We start from the raw sequence: 15,960 nt of genomic DNA, 5'->3' as shown, positions 1-15,960 counted from the left end.
TCCAGTTGCTTGAAAGAAGGAAAATGTCCTCTTCTGGTGACATGAGAAAGTTTCTCCAAAATATGCTTTTGGCATTCTGGTGGAGCTGATTACTTCAGATGCTGATGAAGCACACTGTGACAAGTCTTAATTTCTTATTTTTGAGGCCTGTCAATGAAATCTCAGACAGACAGAGTGGTAGAGCATGTTTAAAGGTAACAGGAAGGTCTGTGGGTGTTCCTTCAGTGTGACTGTGCTCTCACAAAGGTTATCTAGCTCCAGACAACTGTTTCTCAGCAGGAAAAGTGCTTTACATTGATTTCCATAAGGACCACACCTTTTAGATTGCAATCTTCCATGTGTTTAGTTAGCAGATGTAAACGGGGTGATTGAAGAGGAGTTCACCATGGCACGGCTTTACATCAGCAAGATGAAGTCTGAGGTGAAATCTCTGGTGAACCGCAGCAAGCAGCTGGAGAGTGCCCAGATAGATTCCAACAGGAAAATGAACGCCAGCGAGAGGGAGCTTGCAGCTTGCCAGCTCCTCATTTCACAGGTATGTCTGCTCCTTCCTTGCTCCCTCAAAGCAAGGTTTGATGATTTTCTCAGCCTCCTTCCTCATGAGATGCGTGTGCTGGGAGTGAGAAATGAGAATTCAGGGAGAATAGAGGTGTTTCTCTCGTCTGTTCTGTTGTTTGTTCCTCTCGTTTTGCATTCCTCCCCTCAGCGTTTTACAGCACATTCTGTGGTAAGATTCTGTCTTCCTGTTGTAGATTTCAAAATGTTTTCAATGCCATAATAGTGAAAAGGCTCTTGGAGAGATTTCCTCAGCATGTTTTTGCATCTTGTGCCTCCGCTTAGAAAGCAAACTGACAAAGGAAGCAGTGACTGTATGGGTCTCTAACAAAGCATTTGGAGAGCCTCAACATCTGGACTGTCAGTATGCTAACAGATAGCTGGGCAGCAACATGCATGTAACAATACATTATAGAAAACATGACCGTGTAAGATAGAAATCCAGATGGTAGGAGGGCTTTGCAGTGGGTGGCATGTTCCAGGCAGTGATGCATGCTGCTGCATTCTGCAGAGAGGAGGGGGCTAACTGCTTCACCATGCTTCTTTGATTACTGCACACATGAAGTGGTGGAGACAGTTGGAGTTTACTCCGCTTCTCTTGCTAGCAGTTACTCAGAGAAAACCTGGAGCAAGGATAGCCTCTTGTCCTGCAGTAGAACTTCTCTATTCGGGTCTGCAGTAATAGCTGTAGCTGTAAGCATGCTTCTTAGTATTCAAGGAAGGCTTGAATCCTGAAAGTATTGGCTGTCCAAAAATGTTAAGTAAAATTACACTTTTTATGCTGTCTTAAAGTGGATCCAGCCACTAGAAGTCACCCTGCCAATCTGTGTTGCTCCCTTTCCTTGGGAACTTGCATTAGTAAAGCAGATGAAGGTTTGCCTCGAAAGCAGCTATATGCATATTTCTGCTGGCTGAAAGAGGATTGGCAGCACAGAGCTGGGAATGAGTATCAGCAGTGGGCTGCTGGGACATTTTCCTTCAGCTGTGGTGTTGGCTTATGCTGACCCAGTGAAGGAGCATGTTAAGTGGAAGCCAGATTGTCTGTCTGTGTGGGGTTGGTGTTCTTCTTAGACCTCCTTCTTAGGAGGTTTAGTATTTGAGTGACTTATCCAAGGCTGTGAAAAGATGCAGTGAAAGAAGTGAGACTGCAAGGCTACATCCTTTTTTTTTTCCCCTCCCTATACTTGTATTGCATTTCAACATGGTGATGAAGCCAAACAGAGATACTCTGAAGCAGGTGATCACCTTGCCTTGCCATTTTGGAAGCCCGTCTGTTTTTAAGCCTAGGAAGAAGCTAGGTGTTATGCTCAAAGTGTTGTGGGAGGGCATACACCTTATCTATAAAGTGAAAATTTATTGTTGGCTTAATTTAAATCTTAACAGCCCATTTATTAGTCTAGGCCTAATTACGGAAGAGAGAAAAGAAATAATTTGATGCAGAAAGACTTTCAGTGACAACAATGATGCCGTTAAAATTGTCACACACATTTCTTTAGTTTCTACCCTTTTTCCTTATGTTATACCCAACCTTCTGCTGCTGTTAAGTTTGGTGGTTTCATGCTGACATTGCTGGTGTGGATGTGACAGCAAGCACTGTCAGTATCTGGAGCACTTTGCTGAGAGAGATAGGTTTATGTTGCTGATTCTTCTTCCTTGCTTCCTTCTAGGATTCAGCTGGAGTAATTTTGTGTGTTTGCTAGCATTCTTTTACACCTTGCTATTTCTTGACTGATCTGCAGCTCCATATTACAACTGAACTTACTGTGTATGGGGCCTTTTACATTGTCTCTTTCCTGTTCCCTCTGCTTTTAAAGCATGAAGCAAAGATCAAGTCCCTGACAGACTACATGCAAAACATGGAGCAGAAGAGAAGGCAGCTGGAAGAGTCCCAGGATTCTCTCAATGAGGAGCTTGCCAAGTTACGTGCTCAAGGTACAACATTGGTTCCTGTGGTCATCATTTCTTTTAACAGCTGTATCTTAGAAAATGCAGTTTTGAACACAGTATTGTACATACAGCTCACCTGGCACTGCTGCAGCATTTGATTTTTCAATCCTACTCTACTTTTATCATACCTTTGTCACAGAAATCCAACTAAACAGATGGGATTTTAGCTCACTTACCAGGCTCTAAGCTCTGCAAATGCACAGTGACAGCAGACCTGATGTCACAGGGTCAAGCTCTGATGTTGAGCTGTTGCCTTGGTAGTCCCACAGCACTTTTTGACTGCTTGTATTTTGTAGTGAAGTCATAAAATTGTGATTCAGATCATTTCATGTGTTGCACCTGTACATTACACTCGAGGTAACGCTTTCAGCCTAACCCATTCACAGAATGCAGAGAAACTTAATTTTTCAAAAGAATTAAAAGCTTGGCAAGAAGCTTCACCTTTATACTTGCATGATGTGAGGAAAAAAATGCATCAAAAGCAATCAATCTTTTGAATGTTTGTTTTGGAAATTCTCAGCTGGCCATCTAGTTTCAGTTGTCTGTTTGGAAAGTGCCCTGCCCCATTCATTAGAAAGATGCTTCCATTAGGATTGAGTAGAAGTTTCTCTCGTGGCTGCTCTATAGGATCCAACTGACTTCATTTTTAAGAGTTGGGTTTTTTTTTTCCATTCTAATTCAGCGTGGAAAATTTTTATCAAAAGGAGTTTTTCTTGCTTTGCCAAGCTCCTGTTTTATGTATAATTACAGTGTAGCCTTAGAATTACTCTGGATTTCTGTGCAGGGGCTGCTCTCTGACTCTGGGAGCAGCAGATGGTGACAGGATTTTTAACATCTGCGTGGTTTTTTATTCACACATCTCATCTTCCCACCCCACTCACAAGAAATGATCTGTCTCTGGAGGCCAGCATTGCCCAGCAGAAAGGGGAGAGGGAGGATCCCTACAGGCAGAGTCATAGGAGATGAGGGGAGGTTGGGAAAGTGCTGTGTGGGCTGTTAGTAACAGCAGCAGGGTTTGGACAGTGGTCACACATAGGGTACTGGAAAACAATGGCTGTGTCTGCCCCTCCAGAACAGTCTCACCATGATCTTGCTGCCTGCCTTGCAAGCAACGCTTGTTCTTTTTACATGGCTTGACATAGAGATGATGTACGATTGGTTGGTTAACTCTCAACTGTCTCCAACTTCAAACAGAAAAAATGCATGAAGTCAGTTTCAAAGATAAGGAGAAGGAGCACCTGACCCGGCTTCAGGATGCAGAAGAAATGAAGGTAATGTCGTGTGCTGCAATATTGGAGTTGATTTCTTAGTGAGATCATTCATTAGCTGATAATTAGAGTGTGATTTTGTCTTCCTGTATGTGTTGTGTGTTTTTAAAAGAACTTTTCTGCCTCTGTCAGAATTGCTGGCTTCTGTTAGAAAACCTGATCTCTTAGAATTGAGTGACCTTTGCAGTTTGAAATTAGAGAACTTGCTGGTACTGAGGCTGGTGGCCAGATGAAGGAAAAAGAAGACACTCACCTCAAATACTCAGGCTGTAACTGAGACCAGCTTGTCTGCTGAACCAGCTTCAGAGAGTACAGAGGTTTGGTGTACTGTGTTTGCTTGAGTGGAGCTGATTTGGAGACCCAGCATCCATGGTTGAGAATCATTTTGTTAGGTATGGCTGAAAAAGGATTCACCTCTGTGTCACTCTGATATTTGCCATTTCCAGGAACTCAGCTGAAGCCCATTTGCTAAGCAGTGCACCAGGCTACTGGGGTTAATATCATTTAGGAACTAAAACTTAATGAAAATGAAGCCAGACCATTTTACCAAATGGTTTGGCAAAAGTATCTCATAGAAATAATAATGACATAGAAACCTGTTTTCTGATACTTTCTCCTTTCTGTAGAATGCAAAGAAGAAATATTAGGAAATGATGAGCTGGTAGTGCTTCTGATGAGATTCCAAGTTGTGCAGAAGAAAAATACAGTTTTACAAAGATGGTGGTAGAGGTTTGTCAGCTGGAGAATTTTTACCTCCATTATAAAAAGTTAAGGTTGTTAAAACAGCTGTGAAGTTATTCCTTACATTTGTAAGAAGAACTTTAGTCAGTGATCAGCAATTTAAAGTGAGATGCATTCAGTTTTTTTCTTACAACTTGAAATGTATCTAACCATACAATTTAAATAACAGGGCTGTGGCTAAGCAATCCAGAAAGATGGGTTAATTTAGATGATAGATAAAAAGCAACCTTAGGTGTGTTACTTGATTTCTGTCTCACTATGGCTTTGCATTTTGTGCTCTGCAGAAGGCACTGGAGCAGCAGATGGAGAGTCACAGGGAAGCCCATCAGAAGCAGCTGTCCAGGCTGAGAGATGAAATTGAAGAGAAGCAGAAAACAATCGATGAAATCAGAGAGTATGTTCACTCACTGTCACTTTTTGTGCTCCTGTATTGCTCTGTGACACTACAGGACTATTTTTTGGTTGGTTTTATTAGCTTTAATTGATATCTCTGTACTTCAGAGCCTCAGGGAAAGTTGAAAGTATCCTTACATGCAACAGCTATGTCACAGACTCCAGTGTATCTTGTTTTCACATTCATGGTATTTGTGACACAGGAATATAACTGTGAGATACCCTCCTGCTTGGAAAGGTTTTAAGGTTTCTCTTTACTGTTGTGCTCTTATTTTTGAAGTGTTCACAAAATGTGAGCAATCCTGATTTAGCACTCCTGTCCATATTTATAGTGTGGGTAAATAACAGTAGGGAAATGAGAAAGCAGAACAGAAAGAATGCAAGAACAGTGTGTCCTTTAAGACAAGACAAACAAGGCAGGAGAGTATATGGCTGACTTTAATATTCCAATATTTTAAAATAAAAGCTGTTGGTTTTCAGATTCGTTAGCCTTAATTTCTTCCAGAATTTTACAGTAGAATTACTTAGTTCTGTTTATGGAAACTGAACTGCATATTTGTGGCCTTCAGGACTGAGCTGTTCAGACCTTTTTTAGTTGTTTTTTCTTTTTGTTCTAGTATGAATCAGAAGCTCCAACTGGAACAAGAGAAGCTGAGTGCTGATTATGATAAATTAAAAATTGAGGACCAGGAGAGAGAAATGAAACTGGAAAAGCTCATGTAAGTCAACAGTTTTCTCACCTGGTGTCCCTGAATCTGGTCTCTTTTGATGTGTGTGCAGGAAACATCCTGGTGGGAAGCATTTGTGTTGAAACATTCATGCTGAAAATAGCATTTCAGTAGCAACGCCAACATGCAGTAGAAATGAATGATTACTAACTACTCCTTTTTTTAAGTTTTAGGCTTTTTAACAGTAGATTTGATGCTTTCTGAAAAGGTGTTTTAGAGCTCCAATTTTATGAAATATCATGGCAAATCTTAAATCCCCCATTTCTTAACATGCGGGAAAAAGAGAATAATTGTAAAACATTTTTGATTTAATGTTTAATGTTGTGATCTTTTTAGATTGCTTAATGATAAAAGGGAACAAGCAAGAGAAGATCTTAAGGGGCTGGAGGAAACAGTGGTATGTCCTGTTTACAAGTTACTGAATTTTTTTTCCCTATGTTTTCATCACTGATGTGTAACCAAAACACTTGCATTGGTGCTTATGAAAACGACTAATTTATATCAGATAAGTTCTTTAAGTTCTTTACCATGTGAGCGGTGAGGTGATGGCACAGACTGCCCAGAGAGGCTGTGATGCCCCGTCCATCCCTGGAGGTGTTCAAGGCCAGGTTGGATGGGGCCCTGGGCAGCCTGGGCTGCTATGAAATGTGGAGGTTGGTGGCCCTGCACGTGGCGGGGGGTTGGAGCTTCGTGATCCTTGAGGTCCCTTCCAACCCAACCATTCTGTGATTCTGTGATGATCCTATGAAGCTAAGTCTGTGCACTTCCCAAATCATGAAATTGAATTCCAAGTTCTAGGTGAAATGCTACTGTTGCAGTCCCCTGTGAGTAAGCTATCACTGCTGAGGCTATAGTACTGCGTTCTGCTGCCCTTCTTCCTTGAAAGCACACAAAGTGACCAGTATGTTGAATACAGGGTAACTACACCCAAATGATGCGTACCTGCCTCTCACTTGGCCTGTGCAATGGCTTGTAAAGGAATCTGATATTGTGCATGCAATGTTAAAATTGCAATCTAAGATGGGCAATTTCAGTCCTGAAGATGCTGCGCAGTTTGGTTGGAAGCTCCCTTTTTACCTGTCTGTAAAATCTGCCAGCTTTCTCAAAGATCTCACAGGTTGGTCTGTTTTAGTAGCATCGCATTTATTTTTGCTAGTGGTAGTTTGGTTGTAAACTCAAATGCAGTGCCTTTTCTGCTCTGTGTAATGCTTCAAAATTAAGCTTGACCTCAGGATCAGCTGGAGTTCATTACATGTAAAAATCCGAAGCCATACTAATTGGGTTTGTACAACTTGGGCCCCTCTTGGCTCCCCAAGCCATAAGCCTTATTTATTTAAAATCCTGTAAGGAAGAGAGTTAATCAGCCTTTCTTACATGACTTGTGTTCATCAGACTCCTGCACTGCTTGCACACTGGGAAGACTTAATTAACCCTGTACAACAAATGGTCAAGGCAGCTGGAAGTCAGGCAGTATGGTGATCCACGCATCGGGCTCTGTAGGCATTGGCTGGCATTTAGGTGGTGATTTTGGGGAAGGGATGGAGAACAGTTTCTGTGAGGCCACATCTGCTGCCCTGGCGGTGACTTGTGTTCCTTCCCACTGCTGAGCTGATATAGAAACAAGATGAGGGGGCTCATTGGAAGGAGTTATGGGTTGGAGGTCTGCTTGTGCAGCAAAGCTGAATGCCAGCGCTCTGGGAGGCTTCTGCTCTGCACCTCTGTTGTTTAGAATGGCACACTGTGCATCTTCTGATTACAGAATAATTCCTAAACGAGCCATGCATATGCTGTACAGTTTCTACTCATTCTGTAGTCCATAGAAGAAACATCTCATTTTTGGCATATAGTCAGTTGTAACTTTCCCTTTTCAGAGATGGAGACAAGAAATTTGAGTTTTTAACAGCTTGTAGACATGGTGGTGCTCACAGTGTGATTAATTTACATTCCAGGATATGAGCAGATAAGCGTGAAATGGAAAAGCTGAGGTTGCACTTAGCAACTTTGGAGAGATAGTTCTCTTTAACATGGTTTTGGTGAAAATGGCATCGAGGTGAACTTGATTTTCTAGAAAGCTTCCTTTCCTGAAAATGATGTAGCATTTTTGTTCTTTTTGGAATGGGTGCAGGGTTGCTCCACCTCATGCCTTGTATTCGGTCTGAGGTCTATTTTGCTGAGCCAACAAGTTGATATATAGAAAAAGCTGGGAAAACCTGGATTTTTGCCAGAGCTTAAAAGGCACTTTGAGATCTTAAGTACCTATGATTAAGCACTCAGACCCAGTCATTGAGTTTGCTACTCAGTGAATCCAAAGTCATAGCAAGAGATGTGTAACCATGGCCAGTTTGTTAGACTTGTCGCTTTGGTGTTGCAGACAGCATATGGCAATACACTGGCAAGAGAAAAAGTGCATGCCCTGTTATTCTGTGAGCAGCTTGTTTGTAGGCTGCTTGAACAGCCAATGCGTGTACCAGGCAGGAGCATCCCCGTAAGGACATCACATTAAAGTCCTATTATCTACATAAATTTGCAGAGGTGTCTTTGTTTTATTTAAAACCCCAGAATGCCTACTGTCTATCTTAGTGATTTGTATTTGTTTTTTTTTCTCATGTAAATTGATTCTAGGCAAGAGAACTTCAGACTCTTCATAACCTACGCAAACTGTTTGTTCAAGATCTCACCACTCGTGTTAAAAAAGTAAGAATGCACTCCTGTCATCCAATATAATGCAATCCACTGTGCATGTTATTATAAAATGGAATATTTTTTTCAGTATCAATGAGCGATAGCATTAAGACCGTCCTGATGGTTATCCAGGCTTTGGCTCTTACTGGGTCTTAATGACAGGTCTTGGTAGTTAAGGGAAGTTACTGCATTTTGAGAGATGGTATAATGGGTAGCAGAAACTGCTCAATGTAACTTGCACTCATGTGTGCTCTGCTGAACGCTGTGACTTTGTGACTTTATCATCCTGTGGCTACTTGGCCTTTTCCTAGCAAAATTATCGTGTGGCCAGAGACGAGTTTCTTAGCAGAAATTCAGGTGTTTTTAACTGTCGAATCAGAGTAAAAAGTTGCATAAATATTCAAAGGCTTCACAGTAATTCTTAGCTCTTTAGAGTGGCTTTGGGGAAGCGGGTGTTACTACTGTTTATTTGTTAAAATTGAAAAGCCACATATGGTAAAAATGTTACCTAGATCTAGAGAAAGGGATATTCTTTCCCCCCCAAAGTCTGTGATTCTGTTCAGGATCCATGGATTGTTCAATAAGAATATTTCATTTTCTGTGTGGAGGGCAATACGGCCCCTAAATATCAACTGAACAGGTGAAATAACTTCTCTTTAATTTGGGGCTCAGGAAGGCTTTTCGGCCTTTGGCAAACTTACATTCCAAAATACCTGAGCTTCCTCTTGAGTTTCTGCATGGTTTTGCTGAACTCTGGAACTCTCTGTGCAGAGCGTTGAGCTTGACAGTGACGATGGAGGCGGAAGTGCTGCGCAGAAGCAGAAAATTTCCTTTCTTGAGAACAACCTGGAACAGCTTACTAAGGTTCACAAACAGGTAGGAGCTTCACTTCCTTCCAGTGCCTGTTTTGCTATTAAATCAAAAGCCACTGTGCCTTTTTCATTGACTTATAGTAATTTCACCCATAGGAAAAACTGCACGTGTAACGCTGTTCTCTAGTATTACAAATTACATTCTTTTCCCCCCAAATAATATTTTTATATGTTTAAGAGAATAATTTTTGAAGCTAATATGTAGGTACTGTTTAAGGAAATGGTACCTATAGTTCTCAACTGAAGTTGTTGGCATTAGGACTACACCTACTTACTGGAATGTTGTTGTGGTCTAGCCCTGGCAGGCAGCTCAGAACCTCACAGCCGCTCGCTCAATCAGTGGAATGGAGGAGAGAAGCAGAAAGGTAAAAGTGTGAGAATTGTGGGTTGAGATAAGGACAGTTTCATAGGTAAAGCTAAGTTGCTTGCGCAAGCAAATCTAAGCAAGGAGTGCGTTCAGCTCTTGCCATCAGCAGGCAGATGTTCAGCCACTTCCAGGACAGCAGGGCTTATCACATGTACCTTGGGAAGACACAGGCATCACCCTGAACATCTATCCCCCCTTTCTCCTCCTTCACCCCAGACTTTATTGCTGGAAATAGAGGTTTTCTGTGCAGCTTAAGGGCTGGTGCCTCCCCAGGGATGCTGAGGCTGGCCATTTCTGGGCATGATGATTTCCATCTCTTCCCTATTTTTTAAGAGCTTCTGTTTCCTTTGGATGTCTGCTTTTCAGAGCAACTGATGGCCCTTCACTGTGGGCGCCAGCCCAACAAGTGGGAGGTGTAGGGGTATGCTATAGGCAAGCATTTGGGTATGGATCAAGGAAAGAACTCTCTGCTTACCTGGAAGTCTAAATACTAATAGTGTGTTTATGGGTATATCTATCTCAGTAGGTAAAACTGGATCATTTCTGCCAATAAGTTTCCACCCTCTTATAAGATGTCAGTTTTATTGAACTGTATCCCACATCTCAGATGCAGAGTACAAAGTAGTAGAAGAGGCTTCTGGTTTAATTTATGAATTCTAACATTGCATTCTCAATTGCAGTTTTCTGAAACTGTTAGAGAGAGACAGTGCTCTCCAAGATTTGCTTTATTTATTCCTGTAGAAATGCCAAAAATGCAAGCAGTGCTGGACTGTGACAAGTGTCCATTAAGGTTCAGTATTTTAAGATTCCTGCTTAACAGATGGCTTAAAGACCTAGTTTCTAAATGTGGAAATCAGGACATGTTAATAATGTTTTTTTTTGTTTCACTCTATTGCCTTTTTTTGCATTCTGTTCATATTTCTGCTAGTTGTTCAGATTTTTATAGCTCTCATTAATGTATATTTACTCAAAAACAGCTGAGGAGTTCATGTCTCATAAGAAACTTAAATAAAAAATGACGTTGGGCTTGACCTGAATAGGAGATCATCCTGCACTTATTCCAAATCAGAGCTGTTGGGTAGAACACGTGCTCGACACTTTCAGCAAAAGCACACTGTGACAATTTTTATTTTTATTTTTAGCTTTGCTTGTGTTTTTCTTTTGGCACTCAGCCTCGACTAGCAGGTGTAAAATGTTTTGTTTGTGAAACTGTGTGAATGTTATTGCATGCTGTTGCTTTGCTGTATTATTTATACGGCAGCGAAACCATTTTCTTCCCTTCAGAAAGGGGAATATCATTTTTTGGAACAGTTATCTGTTGACGTTTAGTAATGGTATAATTGTTCTGTAGAAATTGTACTGTGCTTTTTTTTAACCAACAATCTGTATCAGTTTTTATTTATCTAAAAATCAATCTGCCTCCTTGACTACGGTTGAATACAACGTTAGATATTATTCTGATGAGCAGAAGAGCTTGTTCAGCTTCACAATCAAGGAAGTCTGTGAATTTAAAGTATTGTCATCACCGTGTTTATGGTTATAGGCCTTAAGGTGAATTCTTAGCAATGGATGAGGAACAGAAAGTTTCTACTTCTCCCTAATGCTTGAATAGTGAACAAGAAGGTAAACATGCCCTGATCACTGGCCATGGTGAATTCTTGGCCATACCAAGTGTTGTCTGTAAGCTGTGTTTAAGCACTGTGGTTTTTAAGCAATGCAGTGATCAAGTACCTGTGAAATGCCAGACATGTCTGCATGCTGAGAAATGCAGAGTTTCTGGCTGAGTTGCTCTGAGGGTCTGGAAATTTGGTTGTTGCTGTAGTGCCCTGCAGGGTTCTTCCAGAGCCTTCTACCTTCAGAGTCATGTGTGAAATCGTGTTCTTTGATCTCCCTGTTGAATGATTGGTAGCTCAGCTGGACAAATAACCAGCATGATTAATAGGAAGAGAAAATGTTTCTTTGGCATAAGCTTTTCACAGGCATTTCTGGAGGAAACCTGTTTCTTTCCTTCGCGGTGTGCAAGTTGTGAAGAGGAATAGTGGTGATTTCTGTCTCCTTGTAAGATGACCTTTGCTATGGTTTCTCACAGGGTATTTTTGAACCTTCTCTTCTTGCAGTTGGTACGTGATAATGCAGATCTTCGTTGTGAGCTTCCTAAGCTGGAAAAACGACTTAGAGCTACGGCAGAGAGAGTTAAGGCCCTGGAGAGTGCACTGAAGGAGGCCAAGGAGAACGCCATGCGAGACCGCAAGAGGTACCAGCAGGAGGTGGATCGCATTAAGGAGGCTGTAAGAGCCAAAAACATGGCACGGAGAGCACACTCTGCTCAAATCGGTAAGGAGGTGTTGCTCAGGGGTGAGCGATTGCTCACACACTTCGTGGTTGATTTGTTTGCTCATTTTTGAAAGAAAAGAGCTTTGAAAGCAGGAGTCTGGGGCAAACCTCAGGGTCTGCTTCTCCTCTGTTGCACAAGCAGCTTCAAAGACTTCACTTTTTCATAGAATATGCCCCACCTCAAGTTTAAAGTGCCTTTGCTATTTAGCTCAGTAAATAAATGGCATAATGGGTCTTGTGTGCCATTCTAATGACCTGAAAAAGTGTCTCTTTAAATTAGTCTCTCACTTTCTTCCTGCTCCCCCTCCTGCTTCTATTCTGCCTTTCAGCTCCTTCCTTTCCTTTTCCGATTACTACTCCCTGTGCTTTCATTTGGGCTGTGTAGAGTCAAATATTCCTGTATAATGCAGATGCTGGGTATATCTCTGTGGTACAATCTGAATCCATGCAAGCAATCAAGTAGTGTTCAATATAGGAACTTTTCAGGTGGCAATTTTTGAAATGATTTCTTGGAATTGATAAGATAATTTATTGCATGGCGGTGGTAACATTGGTGCGTTAAAACCAGAGGAAAAAATTAGCACGCAGTGTTTCCTGCCTTATGCAGCCTCTCCTAAAAAGCCATTATCAGTTCTGTCTCTGCTTCTTCTGGAGTTACATTAGTAGCCATGGTAGGAAACTGGACACAGAAAGTACATCAGTGACCACCAAATGAGTCTTGACTTTTCTGTGCTGTACAGACAGCCCAAAATCTTTGTAGAGATGACAGGCATGCATGAGACGGTCAGAGGACTCTGTCACAAACAGAAAAGCAATGTATTTGTTGTTGGCCAAGGTAAGGGAACACTGTGTTCCTGATTACAGACTAAACTGACAAGCAGTTTCTCTCCCGTTAATGATGGGTTTTGTACTAAAGGATAAGGTGAGGTAAAATCCTGTTGGAAAAAGCTAATTGTGTTGTTTGGTTTCCTGCTTTCTCTGCAGCCAAGCCCATCCGCCCTGGTCATTACCCAGCATCGTCTCCAACAGCTGTCCATGCCATCCGAGGGGGAGGGATGTCCAACTCCAGCTACTATCACAGCACCAAATAGATGAGAAGTAAGACCAAAGACCCAACTGTTCTTGCGCTGATCACCACTTCTGTTTTGCTTCTAGCAGACCAGCCCTATTTATTTTCCTAGTTTCAGTGGGGGTCTTTTGCCTATGTTTTAACTGAGAAAGTTAGTAGTTTAAGTGAGGGTTGCCTTGTTTAGAGTACTTTGCAAGCTCCTGCTCGGAGTTTTTATTTTAATGACTTATCACTTGAAACTCTTTTTAATAAACTGAAATGCTGCTGCAAGTCTGTACTGAAATTAGCACATAGAAGTGTGAAACTTGTGTATTAAAAATAGAGTTCCAGAGACTGCTCCATTTTCCACTTTTCCTAACACGAATGTGTTTCCTTGTGATATTCTTTAAGGATAAAGACTTCTAGTAAAAAACCCTGTACTAGGAACTAGCTCTGTGTGACTGAAAAGCAACCGAGCACTTCTGTGCCCATGCAGGAGCTGCCTGTGGACAGACCGCACCTGGGAACTAGTAAGGGTTCTTCCTGGGCAAAGTTCAAAATGGAAAATGTTAGAAGCTGAAAACTTCATGCTTTAGTGTGAGATAATGCTTGAGACATGGAGCCATGTGGCAAACATGCTTCTTCACAAGCATTTAACTTTTTCTTCTGCCCCTCACATGCGGGACCTGCTCCCTCCTGCTCCTGAGCAGCTGTACCTGCAGCCCAGGGCAGGGCTAAAGCAGCCTTCAGTTGGCATCAGCACAGAGCTCTCTGAATTTGAGTGTCAGCATTTTTCTTTTGCTTCTTTTGCTTTGCACTCTTAGTCGGCCCTCTTCAGCTGAAAATGTAAATATTTTCCCTTATTGTGAGCACTTAAGGTTTCTGTGTCTACTCATAAGCAAAAATCTTGTCTTGGAAAGAAGAGCAACACAGTCCCATGCTTCATGCACCCATCTCTCTATTTATTTCCTTAAACGCCCATTATTTCTGGGCTAGTTTAGATGATAATTTTGTTGAGAGCATATTAGGAGTTGGATGGTAGTGAGCGATAAGTGCTAAGAGTGAATGAAAAGCAGCTGGTGGACTGCTGGATTGCCTTTCCAAGTCTGGCTTCTTTCTCCTCTGGAGGATTAATTCTGTTTTATGACTCTTTTCTGATAGTATCTGGTTTCCTTTAGGCATTTGGCATTCTTGGGTGTGTTTTTCTTTTTCTTTTTCTTTTTCTTTTTCTTTTTCTTTTTCTTTTTTTTGGAGAATGCTTCATGTCATGCATGCATGCAAACCATCCATCACATCATTCAACCTTTTATTGTGTTGTGGGGATTGTTTCTGTTCATTGTGTTTTCTGTGAGCCCTGTAGCTGCAAGCAGCATATTTTTGCTGTGGATGAATTAGGACAAGTCTTTGCTGAGTGCTTTTCTGAGTTAGTTGATTCTGAACTGAAATTTGCTTTTCCATCTCATGGGAAATATAGCCTCTGTCTACTTCATTGCATTCCCATGAAAGAGCAAAGGGAAAAGAGTGTGATAAAGAAGCCTATAAATTATTTCTAAACATATATAATAAAAGCTGCTCTGCGGGGGGAAAAAAACTGCTACCTGCCTAAACTGGGCAGGCCTTTAATAGACCATCTGCTGTGAAATTAAAACTGTCAGACGTGAGCATGCCACACACCAGCTATAGGCACACATCAAGCAAATGACTGTAGCTTAACAGAAGTCATCAGTAAAATAAATAGGCATAACACAAGTTGAGCATGTAACAGAACAGGACTTTGGAGGTCAATAAAGAGCAATCTCATATGCTTTAGATGCTGAGTTTTCTATCTGAGAGGATAAGCAGATTGAAGCCACTCCTCTGGAGCGTGTTGCTGAGAAGGTCATAGGTAATGGGAGAGAAAAAAAGGAATTGGGAGGATCTTAGAACTGGCTTAACTTAGAGGTTTAGCGTTTCTGAAAAAGTCAGGGGCAAAAAACATCTGAAAAGCAAATAGAAGCCCTAGAGGTTGGAATGAAGCCATTAAAAAAGTGTGTCTCTGTGTGTTCCTCGTATGGTAGCAGTGTTGCTTTCTGCTGACTGGGCGATACTTAAGGAAGGTCAGTTCTCATCAGCTTTGGTCCTTTGGTTAAAATGTTGTTGGCAAATTGTAGGTATGTGGCTGTGAGGAGCATCCCAGTAATGTGAATTCTGAGCTCAGAGGGTGAAGGGCTGGGGATCTTAGTTAAGAGTATCAGGAGAGGTACAGCTTCTGCAGGCAACACTTTGTAGGGATTGTTTTCATACCATTGCTGAGCGGTCTGAGCCTACGCTCTGTGTTATTAAGTGACGTCGTTCTGCACATCCAGAATAGAGCAGAACTTTGAGAGTCATTTAGCAGAATGAAATAATGGTTTTTCTAGATAAATGTTTGCTGTCAAGTTACACGTTATTTAGAATGACAGTTCTATACCAGGATGAGGGGAAATTTGTCTTATTTCCCTCATCATTCACAGTGAAGACAGTAGCCATTTCTTGCTGCTAGACTGGTCAGGAATTGCAAGTCATTAACCTGAGCAGAACATCCCATCAATAACAGCCAATGAGTGTTAATAAAACATTGTTGTAAATTGCAAATTGCCAGTAGCCGACTTAAACAGAAGACTCAATAGAGCAAGGAAGTTTCAGGAATCTTCAGAAATCTAACTGCAATGAGTTTGTTACCTGGGGCATATCTCAAATACAGATCTGATGAAGTTAAGAGAAAGAGAGTTCATGTTGGTGTGGCTGCAAGGATAACTGCAGCAGTGTGAGTCCCGATTGGGTAGAAATCCACGCTGAATTGTTTTTCATACTTGAAATGTGTATGCAGATTTGTGTTAATACAAATCAGTTCATTTTGAAGTTCTGTCTTTAAATGCCTAACGTGGACCTGCTCAGAATCCTGTACACCCCATCTGGAGGCCATGCTCCTGTCCTTCACCTTACTGAAGGAGAGCTGAGCTGTGGTGGTGCTGCACTTCTGCAGCTCATCGTTTAATAACCGTCT

General features: G+C 41.6%; 1 protein-coding gene across 1 annotated transcript in view; it reads left to right on the top strand.

Moving 5' to 3' along the window:
• The window catches only part of KIF5C (kinesin family member 5C), a gene marked incomplete at both ends in the record, with an annotated part of 58,630 nt that extends 45,652 nt beyond the window's left edge, over positions 1-12,978 (top strand). Inside the window, 10 exons of the mRNA XM_079538862.1 lie at positions 347-535; positions 2,370-2,487; positions 3,697-3,773; positions 4,796-4,905; positions 5,522-5,623; positions 5,969-6,029; positions 8,255-8,326; positions 9,086-9,190; positions 11,671-11,887; positions 12,872-12,978. Of these exons, the coding sequence (XP_079394988.1) occupies positions 347-535; positions 2,370-2,487; positions 3,697-3,773; positions 4,796-4,905; positions 5,522-5,623; positions 5,969-6,029; positions 8,255-8,326; positions 9,086-9,190; positions 11,671-11,887; positions 12,872-12,978 (1,158 nt within the window). The remainder of the gene's footprint in view (positions 1-346; positions 536-2,369; positions 2,488-3,696; positions 3,774-4,795; positions 4,906-5,521; positions 5,624-5,968; positions 6,030-8,254; positions 8,327-9,085; positions 9,191-11,670; positions 11,888-12,871) is intronic.
• Between the last annotated feature and the right edge of the window lie 2,982 nt (positions 12,979-15,960).

Source organism: Tetrao urogallus, assembly GCF_951394365.1.
Source record: "Tetrao urogallus genome assembly, chromosome: 8".
Classification (NCBI taxonomy): Eukaryota; Metazoa; Chordata; class Aves; order Galliformes; family Phasianidae; genus Tetrao; species Tetrao urogallus.
The sequence above is the reverse complement of the archived record's forward strand: the minus strand, read 5'-3'. Positions and strand labels throughout refer to the sequence as shown.